Source organism: Mustela erminea, chromosome 8 (genome assembly GCF_009829155.1).
Source record: "Mustela erminea isolate mMusErm1 chromosome 8, mMusErm1.Pri, whole genome shotgun sequence".
In the NCBI taxonomy this organism is placed as follows: domain Eukaryota; kingdom Metazoa; phylum Chordata; class Mammalia; order Carnivora; family Mustelidae; genus Mustela; species Mustela erminea.
In genome coordinates, this window is record NC_045621.1 from 3,177,599 (window position 1) to 3,190,703 (window position 13,105).

Consider the following 13,105-nt stretch of genomic DNA (forward strand, 5'->3'; position numbering starts at 1 on the left):
GCAGAAAAACAGAAAACAAACAATATCGAATGTATGAAACCACTAAGATTCCAAGGTTTGTCTGTTACAACAGCTGTCATTACCCTAATCAGTATAGACTCTCTTAATGTGAGCCCAATGGAGCTTTTTTTTTTTTTTTTTTTTTTTTTTTAAGAAAGAACAGTCTCTTTTCACTAGGTTGATTTTCAGAGCTTTTTTAAATCCTAGCATTCGAGAGGCACCCTGAAGTAACTGAAATGTATGCTTCGGTCCGCCAGTGTGTAAGGTTTGTCACAACAGATTCAGTGTGCGGGCACTGTGGGGATACTGCTGTTTTGTCATGAGCATAAGTCAGGGGCAGAGCAAGAAAAACAAAACAGAACATCCTAGTTCTCCAATACCTTGTCAGTTCTTACCCCTCCCAGCCGTTCTGATGTGATTTCCTCAAGCCAAGCAGCATTTTACATTACAAAGAGCAGCTGCCCATCAGAAGATATGAACAGACACTTCTCCAGTGAAGACATACAAATGGCTATCAGACATATGAAAAAATGTTCATCATCACTAGCCATCGGGGAGATTCAAATTAAAACCACATTGAGATATCACCTTACACCAGCTAGAATGGCCAAAATTAGCAAGACAGGAAACAACATGTGTTGGAGGGGATGTGGAGAATAGGGAACCCTCTTACACTGTTGGTGGGAATGCAAGTTGGTGTAGCCACTTTGGGGAACAGTGTGGAGATTCCTCAAGAAATTAAAAATAGAGCTTCCCTATGACCCTGCAATTGCACTCCTGGGTATTTACCCCAAAGATACAGATGTAGTGAAAAGAAGGGCCATCTGTACCCCAATGTTTATAGCAGCAATGGCCACGGTCGCCAAACTGGAAAGAACCAAGATGCCCTTCAACGGACGAATGGATAAGGAAGATGTGGTCCATATACACTATGGAGTATTATGCCTCCATCAGAAAGGATGAATACCCAACTTTTGTAGCAACATGGACGGGACTGGAAGAGATTATGCTGAGTGAAATAAGTCAAGCAGAGAGAGTCAATTATCATATGGTTTCACTTATTTGTGGAGCATAACAAATAGCATGGAGGACAAGGGGAGATGGAGAGGAGAAGGGAGTTGAGGGAAATTGGAAGGGGAGGTGAACCATGAGAGGCTATGGATGCTGAAAAACCTGAGGGTTTTGAAGGGGCGGGGAGTGGGAGGTTGGGGGAACCAGGTTGTGGGTATTAGGAAGGTCACATATTGCATGGAGCACTGGGTGTGGTGCAAAAACAATGAATACTGTTACACTGAAAAGAAATTAAAAAAAAAAAAAAGAGCAGCTGCCTATTTGGGAAGAAAGGATTTTTCTCTTGCCCATCCCTGCATACATTTATTGCAACAGAACATTCTTCTGGGCCCAGACTGAACAGTCTTGAAATTTGTGTTACAGGAAGACACCAGTGTTGAAGATTATAAGGTGAAGAGTTGTTTGGGGCATATAAAAAACATATGATGTGAGCTCTTTTTAAAGGAGAAGTAGGTAGTAAGAATACACTTTTTCTTCTTCTTTTTTTGTAGAGAAAGCAGGAACGGGAGAGGCAGAGGGAGGAGAGAAGAAATCCCAAGCAGGCTCCACACTCATTGCAGAGCCCAGTGTGCAGCCTGATCTCATGACCCTGAGCTCGTGACCTGAGCCAAAATCAAGAATTGGAGGCTTAACTGACTGAGCCACCCATGCGCCCTGAATATACATTTTTTTAAATTGACAGATTATTGGACATGCTTGATATTATCAAAAAACCTTGTAAAGTTGATTCCTATAGTTACGTTATAATAACTTTCAATACGGTTCAAATCCTGTTCTCTTGCCCTGTTGTCTGTGTGACTTTGGACAAGGCACTTGAATCTCTCTGTGCCTAGTTTCCTTTTTTGGAAAAATTAGAAAAAAAAATATTTATTACTGGGAGGAATAAATGAGATAACGCATATAAAACAGCCCAATTCCCAGCAAACTCCTATAATATCATTAATGAAAAAATTTAATATTCGTCATTTCTCCTGGTTCTTGGTTCTTCATATGTAGTATATTCCCAGGCAGCTCAGGTCTTGGTTGTAGGTGCTGTGAAGCTATCTCTGTGTTTCTCTTGGGCCTTGTAGGTGATCCTGAGGGGCCCCAGTAACGGTAAGGAAAGACTGAGAGGCTGTTTCTGTGACTAATGTGGTTGGTCTTTGAGAGTCAGTTGTCAGGTAACATATGAGGTTGAATTGCACTCAAACATACACAGTAAGCACCTATTAATGTGAGTTGGTGTTTGAATTGCCATTCACAAATACTAATAGTTTCCTGAGAAGGAGCCGATGAGGGGTTAACACATATTTCAAGGAGAGGCCGTTCAGGTACCTTTGTTACTGTTACCAGTCGAGGCTAACTTCTGTTTATCTTAGGCTGTCTGAGCCACCAAGCTACTTATTTCATACTAAAAGGTTTAAAAAGGTGTAGCTCTAGTGTGAAGACACTTTTCCCTATGCCACTGAATATGTCTGTTTATTTCATCAGATAGAGAGTAATCATCTACTACTTTTTCACATTCCTTAATAAAAAATAAAGTGGACAGAAGCATTTTCTCTTCTCAGCTTTTATCTTTTGCTGTCTTAAATCTTACAGGAAAGTTGTTTTGGGCAGCAAAATTACTAAGACTTTCTTTCTTGCCTTACAAATATGAAAAATGATGGAGAGTTTTTAGTTTCTAGATTGCTTTTTTATTATTTTAAAATTAGAAGACCAGAACTGTAGTAAAAACACTGGCAAGATTTTCAGGTAACTAATATGATTATTAGAAGTTTAAATATTTAAGAATAAGAACCACAACTGCACAATTGTTTTATTTTATTGTTTTATTATTTTTTTTTCCTAAAGATTTTTTATTTACTTATTTGACAGAGAGAGATCACAAGTAGGCAGAGAGGCAGGCAGAGAGAGAGAGAGAGAGAGGAGGAAGCAGGCTTCCTCCCTGCTGAGCAGAGAGCCCGATGCGGGACTCTATCCCAGGACCCTGAGATCACGACCTGAGCCGAAGGCAGCGGCCCAACCCACTGAGCCACCCAGGCGCCCTGCACAATTGTTTTATATATAAATGTGGTATTATCAAGCCAATCCCATCTTGTAGACTTTTCAGTTTTGTTAGTTTCTTCTCTAGGAAATGGTATGGATTTTTTATTTATATATTTTGAAATAACGTATCTCAGAGAAACCGGTTTTTAATTCTACATGTGCCCTGGAAAATATTGGAGCATACAGAGCGACTTTCATTCTTTTGCTCTTGGTACCAAAGAAAATTTTTTATTGTATGCTTTACTGCATTTTCCTTCAGCTAATGCTCTGAGTTGCTTTAAGGAATGTAGTTCCCAGTTATCTAATTAGTCCCAGAAAGCAGTAAGGAAACTCTAGAAATCTGACTACAGAGAATCTTCTACAACTGCCATATAATACTAGCCCCAAAATTCTAAGAACAGTTTAGAATCTTTAAAAAGAATCTTAAGGGACGCCTGGGTGGCTCAGTTGGTTAAGCAGCTGCCTTCGGCTCAGGTCATGATCCCAGCATCCTGGGATCGAGTCCCACATCGGGCTCCTCGCTTGGCAGGGAGCCTGCTTCTCCCTCTGCCTCTGCCTGCCATTCTGTCTGCCTGTGCTCGCTCTCTCCCCCGCTCTCTCTCTGATAAATAAATAAAATCTTTAAAAAAAAATAAAAATAAAAATAAAAAGAATCTTGACTTAAGTCATCCTTCTGGAATATGGATCCTTCTTAATCTTAGAAGACTGGATGTTTTAGAAAACCCTTAGAATTTTGAAGAAAAAGAAAGAAAGAAACCCTATTTACTGCTAGAATTGCATTTGACCTGGAATTATAACAAAAATGTATTTGTCCTTGTTTTGGTTACATAGATAAGTAGGGCCATCTTTGTCTACTTGTAAATCCAGCAATGGAGCGGTCACACACAGATGTAACAATAGATTTGGCTTCACTATTCAAGTTAATTTATAATCATCTAATGTGGTTTCAGGTATTTGATGATTCATCTTTAAGAAATGATTTCCACATCCATGTTGGACTTTACCCATAAATCCAATTTGGAATACATTCATCTTATTTCTTAGAATATTTGAGTTTTTTCCTTAGTGTTGTTAATGAAGAAATATGTGTATCTGAAAAGAAGTGAAATTATCAGCAGCATCTTTAATATAAAGGGAAATATTTAAAAATATTTCCATTGTTACTACTTTGTCAATATTTATAATTAAAACTCTAGAGGTGCCTGGGTGGCTCAGTTTGCTGAGCTTCCAACTCTGGATTTCCACTCAGGTCATGATTTCAGGGTTCTGGAATCACACCACACATCAGGCTCCATGCTCAAGGGGGAGTCTGCTTGGGATTCTCTCTCTCCCTCTCCTTTTCTCCCTGCTCACTCACTCTCTCTAAAATAAATAAATGTCTTAAAAACAACCTACCTAGGAATCATTCAGTTCTGAGAAAACTGGCAGTACCTAAGGTACTTTGGTTATTTAAACAGTCAGATAAAGCAAATACTTTATTTGACTTCTGTGGAAATTAAATACACATACTATCTGTAACCATCTAGTCCATCTTTCTAGTTAAAAAATAACCTAGTTGAAATGATTATTGAAACATATAAACCTCATAAAAATTATTTTTATGATTTAACTATAGGGCATATAACCTAGGTATCCAGTAAAAAGTGTTTATTTCATTATTGGATCCACTTAAGATCATCTCGAGTCATTTAACTGTATGCTAGACATCGTGAATTTTACTTTGTTGGGTGCTGGATATATTTGTATTTCTATAAATATACTTGAGATTTGTACTGGGATACAGATAAATTACTTGGAAATAGTATGATCCTTTTGGGTTTTGCTTGTGAAGATGACTTAAGTGGGACCAGAGCAGTGTTCAGATAATTCCCATTCCTTCATAATACTAACACAAGGACCTTTTGAGTACTCTCCCAATCCCAGGAATCCTGAGTTTTTCCAGTTAGGGTGGAAACACGTACTCTTCCTGGCCCTGTATGGGTTTGGAGTGCTGTTCTCTGTGATGCTTCTGGGTGGTTCTTTCCCTGGCTGTGGACAGTCTGTACCCTTGCTTTTGCAGCAGCAAAAAGCACGCAGCACTGTGCTGAGTGCTCGAGGGAGAGCACATGCAGATAGCTGTGATTTCCCTCTGTAGAGCTCCCTCTCTGGCATCTGCCATCTCTGGGACTCTCGCTGTCCTGGTCTCTCCAGACTGTGGGCTACCTCTCCTCAACCCAGTTGCTCCCACTTGCACCTTACAGCTTTTAAACTCTAACCAGGCAATAAGCTAGGGTTGCTCGTTTGTTTCCCATCAGTCAGAGATCATTGTCCTTGTTTTGACACCCAGGGTCTCGGGAACTCTTGTGTCCAATTTTTGACTGTTTCAGAAGGAAGGCAAATCCAGTCCATTGTTTCAGTTCGGTCAGAAGCAAACTAATGTCATATTAAATCTTAAATGAATATTAGTCTTTCTGTTTAGTTTTTCAAAACAGAGGTAATAAGATGCTATTATCTCCAAATGAGATTATATTTCAGGGATCAAGCTCATGACTTAATCTAGGCAGAACCAGATGATTTTTTAACCCCTTCTAGCTCTAAAACCTACTGTGGCAGTATCTTTTCATTGCATTTAAAGCCGTGCTGTAATAAAGATTCAAGTTCAGACAATGTACATTTATTATACCAAAATTATCTTTCATCTCTTATCTTTATCCTTCCCTCCCTCCCAACAAATGGTGACAATATAAGGAAACGGGTATTGAGGCACTGTAAATGGTCTCTACGCTCTTTTGGAAAACAAATTGGAACTATATATTAAAGGCATAAAAATCACTATATGCTTTGAATCAGTAACTTTATTTGTAGAATTATAGCCAAATCTCACACATATAAAAAGATGTATCTCTAGAAATATTAATCATGGTACTAATTATAACGGAAAAAATTGGAAATAATCTTAAGTCATAATAGGTGTCCAGCGAGGGGTTAAAACCCAAAATATATAAAGAACTAGAACTCAACAGTAAAATCCCCAAACAACCCAGTTCAAAAATGGGCAAAGGACTCGAACAGATATTTCTCCCAATTAGATACACAAATAGCCAGTAAACATATAAAAAGATTTTCAGCATCACTAGCCATTAGGGAATGGAAATCTAAACCACAGTGAGATGACCACTTCATGCCCATTAGGAATGCTGTCACAAAAAAAGAACATGAAAAATGACAAGTGCGGGGAGTGGAGAAACTGGAACTAATTCCTGTTTCTCAGGGAACGTAAAACAGTGCAGGGCTTGTGGACAGCAGGCGGCTCCTCAAAGTGTTGAGCACAGCATGACCCTGTGACCTGGCAATTCCACTGCCGGGAGTACGCCCCAAACCACTGACCGAGCGGACTAGAGCAGGTTCGAGCCCCCACATTCACAGCGGCAGCATTCACGAGAGCCAAAAGGAGGGAACAGCTAAAAAGTCCAGCAACAGATGAATGGATAAAATGTGTAATCTCCGTGCAAGAGAATATAAAAAGGAGGGAAATGCTGAAACATGTTACAACTTGGATAAACTCTGCTAAGTGAATCAGCCAGACACAGAGGACAGGTACCAATTCCACTGGGAAAGGAGGCACTCATGGGAGGTGCCCAGAGTAGTCAGACTCAGAAAAGGAAAGTGCGATGGTGGCTTCCAGGGCTGACATGGAGCTATTGTTTAATGGGTACAGAGTTTCAGTTTGGGATGATTAAAAAAAAAAAATTATGGAGATGGATGGTTGCATACGACTTTGAATGCACCTAATGCTACTGAACTATGCACTTAAAAATGGTTAAGCTGAAAAAAAAAATGGTTAAGCTGGTAAATTTTACGTTATGCCTATTTTACACTAGCAATCAAGTCTTCGTCTTTAGTAAGTGTGTGTGTGTAATGAAGTATTCCGCACTCCAGGAAAGAGTGGCCTACGGAGTGCTCATCAGACCCCCCCTCTCCTGTCCCTCTGCAGGGGTGACGCACGCGGCCATCTGGGCAGCCTGCATCTCTTACCTCAGCGCGGCCGTCCCCCCCGAGCTGAGGACTTCTGCTCAGGGCATCCTACAGGGCCTTCACCTGGGCTTGGGCAGAGGCTGTGGTGCCATGATCGGAGGCGTCTTAGTCAATTACTTTGGTAAGAATGGCTTTTCCCCTTTTCTCTTTCTTTTTGAAAACTTACGATTCTTCAGCAGCACCTCAGCAAATACTCAGATTATTACTAAGATTGCCAGAGGCCAAACTCCCAGATTCGTACAATCTTACTCACTTTCACGGTAGTCGTCACCGTGAAACCAGGTGCTCAAGTCCTTAAGATGGGCAGCGCCAGCCCGTACCCATGCCCACTTCGATGACAGACTAATGGGGTGCTACACGGATACCTCAAAGGAGCCAAACGATGAGGAAGCGCCTGTGCTTTGGGGTTGGAGCACAGTACCCTAAACCTGCTGATCACGATGCTGGAGGAAAGAAGATTCATCGTTATTGCAGAAAAACCTAGCTACTTGCTGCCTTTGGTAGGTCACTGCCTCTCTTGAAAACATAGTCTGTCCTGTCCGATCTCCCTGTCGGACACCCCGCGGTGGGTTGGAGAAGAGAGGACCCTGCGCGAGGCATCTGCACTGCTCAGCCACTGGGGAAAGCGGCCCAGGGTGCTGGAATTTCTAGCAGTATTAGAGCGTTGCTGTTCCCGCCACTGAAAAGGGCTGCTTAGCAGGTGAATGGTCTTTATGAAGAGAGCACTGCAGAGTTTTATGGTAAGAGGCACTCAGAGACAATCCTTTGTAAGTGTAGTTTTAAAATCTGATGAATGACCAATCCAGTAGCAGCATCTGGGGCTCCTGGCACCTACCAGACCTGTCGTTCCAATGTATGAGGGCAACGGTTAGTCATCTTCTCTGGTTCGTCCCAAGCGCTGCTGCCTCTGGCCTGGGCTTTGGCATCTGGACAGTTTGGGATGAGGGCAGTTCCTGGAATTATCTGAGAGTGCACTGCCTGTTTCCACAGGGGCTGCCGCAACCTTTCGAGGAATCGGCATGGCCTGCCTGGTGATCCTCCTGCTTTTTGCCCTGATCCAGTGGCTGGCAGTGCCGGATGAGGAAGAAGGTAAACCTGTCCATTCTCTCTTACTGGGTCCTAAGGCTGAAGCCCTGGAGAATTCTATATGTAGCCCTCAGAAACCCAGAGGTGCTAACAGACCCGCCTGGCTAGATTTTCTCAGGGGTGTGCATCAGTGAATTTATGTGTACCACTGTGAGGGAGAAGCTATCTCCCATGTTGAAACGGATGCTGGTCATTTTAAGTAGCTTGGGATTTTCTTGTTTTTGTTTTGTTTTGTAGTACAAGGTATTGTGGGAAGAACTGGTTTTAAATTCCTTTGGCATTCTAAAGGAATATCAACTTTAAATCACATACATTCGACCAATACAGTAATTTTACTCCTAGGGATGGGAGTGGTATTAATTGCTAAACTTTTACATTCATTTGAAAAACAGTCTCTTAAAACTTGAAGTTTTCCCTTGCCCAGGCATGGCCCTCATTAAAATTGTCTCATATGAAGGAGGTTATATCAAATATAATGTACAAGTTGAATCAACTTTTTTTTTTTTTTTAATGAAGAAAACCAACCAGTGATGGAAATACTCTTGCTTAGATCTTGGATCCCAGAACAAGGCTCATCTTTGGTGTCCTATTCTTCTTCTTTCCTTTTTAAAGATCTTATTTATTTATTTGATAGAGAGAAAGAGAGAGAGAGCATGCGCATGAGCAGGGGGAAGAGGTAGGAGAAGAGGAAGAAGCAGATGCCCTGCTGAAGAGGGAGACTGATGCCAGAACCCTGGGATCATGACCTGAATCAAAAGCAGACACTTAGCTGACTGAGACACCCCAGTGCCCCTGGAGTCCTATTGTTTAAGAGGAATTTGCCTCAGGCACCTCAAGTGCTTCTGCTTAGGGAGAAACTAGCTTGTTACACAAAACCCCAGAGGCAGATTTTAATGCTAACAGGTTATACGGAAAGAAAGACCAATGCTGATTTTTCTTACTTAAAAAAAAAAAAAATCCTAAAGGGATTATACAGTGTTAGTCCAGGCCTTTAGTAAAAGGCCAATAAAAATAGCTATTACTGTTTAGATGCTTATCTTTAAAAACTCAGTCCTATAAGTGGCTTAAGACCACATTCACGATAACCCATGCCCACAGATTAAATTATATCTAAGAGTAATGAGCACTACATTCCATAAACAAATACTGTGTCTATCAACACCTGTAAAGAGATCTGGAAGATAAACATCACATCTGTTGTTCAGTACTTGCTCCAAGAGGCCCTTGATACACAGCAATTTAGTTACTAATGGCGCCAAGTACTCTAGAATGGGCTTCTGGGATTGTCTGCTTCTTTATTTTTATGTTTGTTTAAATATGTAGAAAACTCTGAAAAATGATTTAAACATGATCTTCTCTCCAGACAAGACAATGCTGGCGGAAAGGATTCCCGTTCCCTCCAGTCCGGTTCCCATAGCAACCATCGACTTGGTACAGCAGCAGGCAGAGGACATCCTGCCGCGCGTGGAGTCCAGACTTCCGCCCAAGAAGACCAAACACCAGGAAGAACAGGAGGACGTGAACAAGCCGGCCTGGGGGGTCAGCTCCTCTCCCTGGGTGACCTTCGTCTACGCACTCTACCAAATTAAAGAGATGGTGCAGCTGATGAGAGACAGCCGCGCCCCCGAGATACAGCCTCTGCAGGTAAAGGTGCTCCCCCAAGGGGGACTCAGCTGTGGTGCTCCCGCAGCAAGGCTTACGGAGCCTGGGGGGCGACACAGGCAGGCAGACAAGTGGTTGTGGTAGTCTGTGACGAGGGCGTTACAGACGTGGACACACGGTTTGCAGAGGGAAAATTCTGCCTTATGGAGCTCAGGAAGGCTTCTCAGAGAAGATATTTCTTAAAAGAAAGAAAATAAATATAAGAAATTGTACATTTCTTTAAAATTTCAGTGTTGACAGTTCCAGTGACGATATATGGTTCTTGCCATGGGATACCATTACTTGTGACTCTTTAATTCTGAAATTATAGTGAGGACATTATATATGCTAGGACTTCAGTAACTATCTGATGAATTCGTACCCTGAGCCACTGTAGGAGGCTGAGGAATCCTCAGCTTGGGGAAGTATTGTTTGGCTCGTGGCCTCATGTGAAAAAATTTTTTTTCCCTCATCCCTAGAGATGTGGTCCCTCCTGAGAAAAGTCAGATCATGTTGCTCAAATGGTGTGGGTGACTGTTAACTGAATCTATATTCTGCCTTTGGAAACGATCAAGTGTGAATTCTATGAATAGTTCGGCTGAAGTAATGAGTCTCCTTCCCTGTTTACATTAATCACATCCTTTTACTTGATGAGTCATGTCAGCTCTATATCTAAAGTAGCTTCAGAGGACACAGAGGAAAGACAAAAATAAAGAGTAATTGGATAATTTCCCTTTTAGAAAATTTGAACTACCTTAATTAAATTTATCATGACTCTGTGAACCTAACATGTAATATTTCCATAACGTAAACCAGATCTGATGGCTCACCCATGTCGTAACGCACCCTGGTCCACGCACGATCTTGCTCATTGTCAAGATTATAAACTCACATGAACATGCTGCTCAGTCAGAGAGGAGAGTCTTGGGGGCGGGAGGAGCGTCTAGAGGACGCCAAGCAGAAGAAAGGACGAGATCTGCCGCGCGAAGGGCGGAGTCGTCTTCACTCGGGCACCCGTCCTCCTTTTCACGGAAGCCTGGAAGCCTGGTGGGCCTGGTGGGCCTCCATACCATCATCACATTTGGTTCTGTTATGTTAGGGTTACGAGAAACTGGCTGGGATGGCTTAGTTTTTCTTACAAGTAAGAAGGCATATTAAGATTTACCTTGTAGAATCCATCACAGAATAAATCACAGAAATAAAACATTTTCTTTGCCAGTCAGCTATTTGAAGTGATGTATAATGACTCAGAGGAAAATGTGTTTTTAAGAACACATGTTCCCGGACTGTGGCGAGGGGGCATCTTAGAGACGTGCTGGGGGACATGCGCTGGAGCACGTGCCGCCTCACATCCCTTACGGCTGCTGACCCGAGGGCTGCTCCCGATCCCCTTCCTTACACAGATTTCCGTCTTGTGTAACGTGTAGTGTACACTTTGAATCCCAAATATTTCATCAGGATTCTGAATTTCGGGACACCTTCTGCTGGCCTTGTCTCTGAGGCGGAGGATGCCTCACTTGCATCTGGCAGGTGGTCCCAGCTCTTGAGTTCTGTGGTCTCAGCAAACGGCCCGAGTTTCAATTCCATGCTGCTTGCTCAGTGACTTGTCACCACGGTGGAGGCTCAGTAGATATTTGCTGATGTAAATTGTCTTCCTCATGATACTAGGATTTTGGTAGTGATGTTCCTTCATGCACAAGATACGTCTGCTTAAAGTGTTTGTGTTTTTCATGCGGCTTTGGCAGTTGCACGTAGGAAAGGAGGTGAAAGGTAAGACGTTCTGTCTTTATTCCTCTCTTATTTGTTCCCTGAAGTTCCTTCGGGATGATCTCCCCATGTTTCTCATATCTGACTTGAAGGCATATAAAAAATGTTGGATTTACTCGCAAGCAGCCCTGACTACAGAACATCTTCTCTTTTTTTCCTTCCAGGGGACCAGTGAGAATCGGGAAAATTCTCTAGCTGGTGGAGTCCGGCCTGTCCCACGTGAGACTCACTCTGACCCATCTAGAAACCAGCCATCTCCTCAAGCAGCAGCATCTCAGACGCGGAGCAGCCCCACTCACCCCAGCGTGGCCCAGCGTGTGGAGGAGAGGGAGGACCAGCAGGCTCAGCCTGCCGCTGGGGGACACTGAGGGCGCCACTCATCTCACACCCTGCATGGAACCGGGCTCCTCTGCCGGGACAGAGGGAGAGGCTCCCCGAACCTAAGACATGCCTCCCCGTGAGAAGCATAGCACTGTATACGCTTCTAAATACCTAAACTCATCAACATGGAAACACACACACACACACACACACACACACACAGGCGCTACAGTACATACTGGCAGGAACAGGTAAACTCCCATAATCCTGTGGAACTCGCAGAAGGGGAATGGGAGTTCGGTGAAGACGTCCAGCTCCCCGGCTGGTCAGGTTCAGGACTCTAGGACTTCTTTGCCAGTGCAGTAAGGGTTGAAAGCAGCAGTTACACTGAAGTGGAGGGAACAGACGTGTTTCACGGTGAATGCTGATACAGTTTCCCTCTTCTGATTATTTATTCTAATTATTTGGTTCTTAATGCAAACTGGGAAGAAATAAAATATAATTTTGAATCTCTTAAAGAGAACTGTTTCAAAAATGACATGACATATTTAAAAAAGTAGCCAGTTAAAAGTTACTAGCTTATATGCTTTTGTTTAAAAAAAAAAAAAAAGGAAAAAGTTTCATTAGAAACTTGGCATATCTCTAGCAAATATATTTTTATATGTATATGGTATATAATGAAAACAGTCAATTCTTTGAGCAGCAAAAGCCGCATTGACTACTGCAAACTAAGCTGAGCTTTAACATGCCTTTTGTTTTAAATGGGCTTTAAGACCAGAGGAGGGAATATTTCAAATCAACCAACCAATTCAGTATCCTGTGGCTTGACAGACAAGGGTTTACTAAATATTATCGATACTGTAAATAGCCTCTATCACTATTCAATAATTTTATAGTGATTTGGGCTCTAAGTAGCTGAGGGAATTAAAAAAAAATCACTGAATTCCTAAGGGTTTCTTTAATTAAACAGTACTATTTACAAATAACAGTATAAGATTTAAGTGCCTGGGAGAGGGATACAATTTTTAAAAATTACACAATGGGTAAGTTTTTGTTTTGTTTTTGGTGAGGGGAAAAGGCGGTTGCACAGAAGCCGGGACCGGGAAGCATGAGAATCGGTAACTGTACTGTCCGATGGCTGACAGAACAGATCTCTGTACGTTCTTTTCCACGAAGACTC

The 13,105-nt window shown here is 42.2% G+C and overlaps 1 protein-coding gene across 9 annotated transcripts in view; it reads left to right on the forward strand.

Annotated features, from left to right (window-relative positions):
- MFSD6 (major facilitator superfamily domain containing 6) overlaps positions 1 to 12,851 on the forward strand; it is a 69,422-nt gene extending 56,571 nt beyond the window's left edge. For 3 of the 9 annotated variants that reach the window (XM_032354182.1, XM_032354181.1, XM_032354190.1), the window contains 4 exons: positions 7,070 to 7,231; positions 8,101 to 8,199; positions 9,560 to 9,840; positions 11,769 to 12,851. In XM_032354182.1, coding sequence (XP_032210073.1) covers positions 7,070 to 7,231; positions 8,101 to 8,199; positions 9,560 to 9,840; positions 11,769 to 11,972 — 746 coding nt within the window. In that variant the 3' untranslated portion in view covers positions 11,973 to 12,851. Of the gene's footprint in view, positions 1 to 7,069; positions 7,232 to 8,100; positions 8,200 to 9,559; positions 9,841 to 11,582; positions 11,608 to 11,768 lie in introns of those variants that run through there. The other 6 variants (XM_032354184.1, XM_032354183.1, XM_032354189.1 and 3 more) reach the window with 6 other exon arrangements.
- Positions 12,852 to 13,105: the final 254 nt, after the last annotated feature.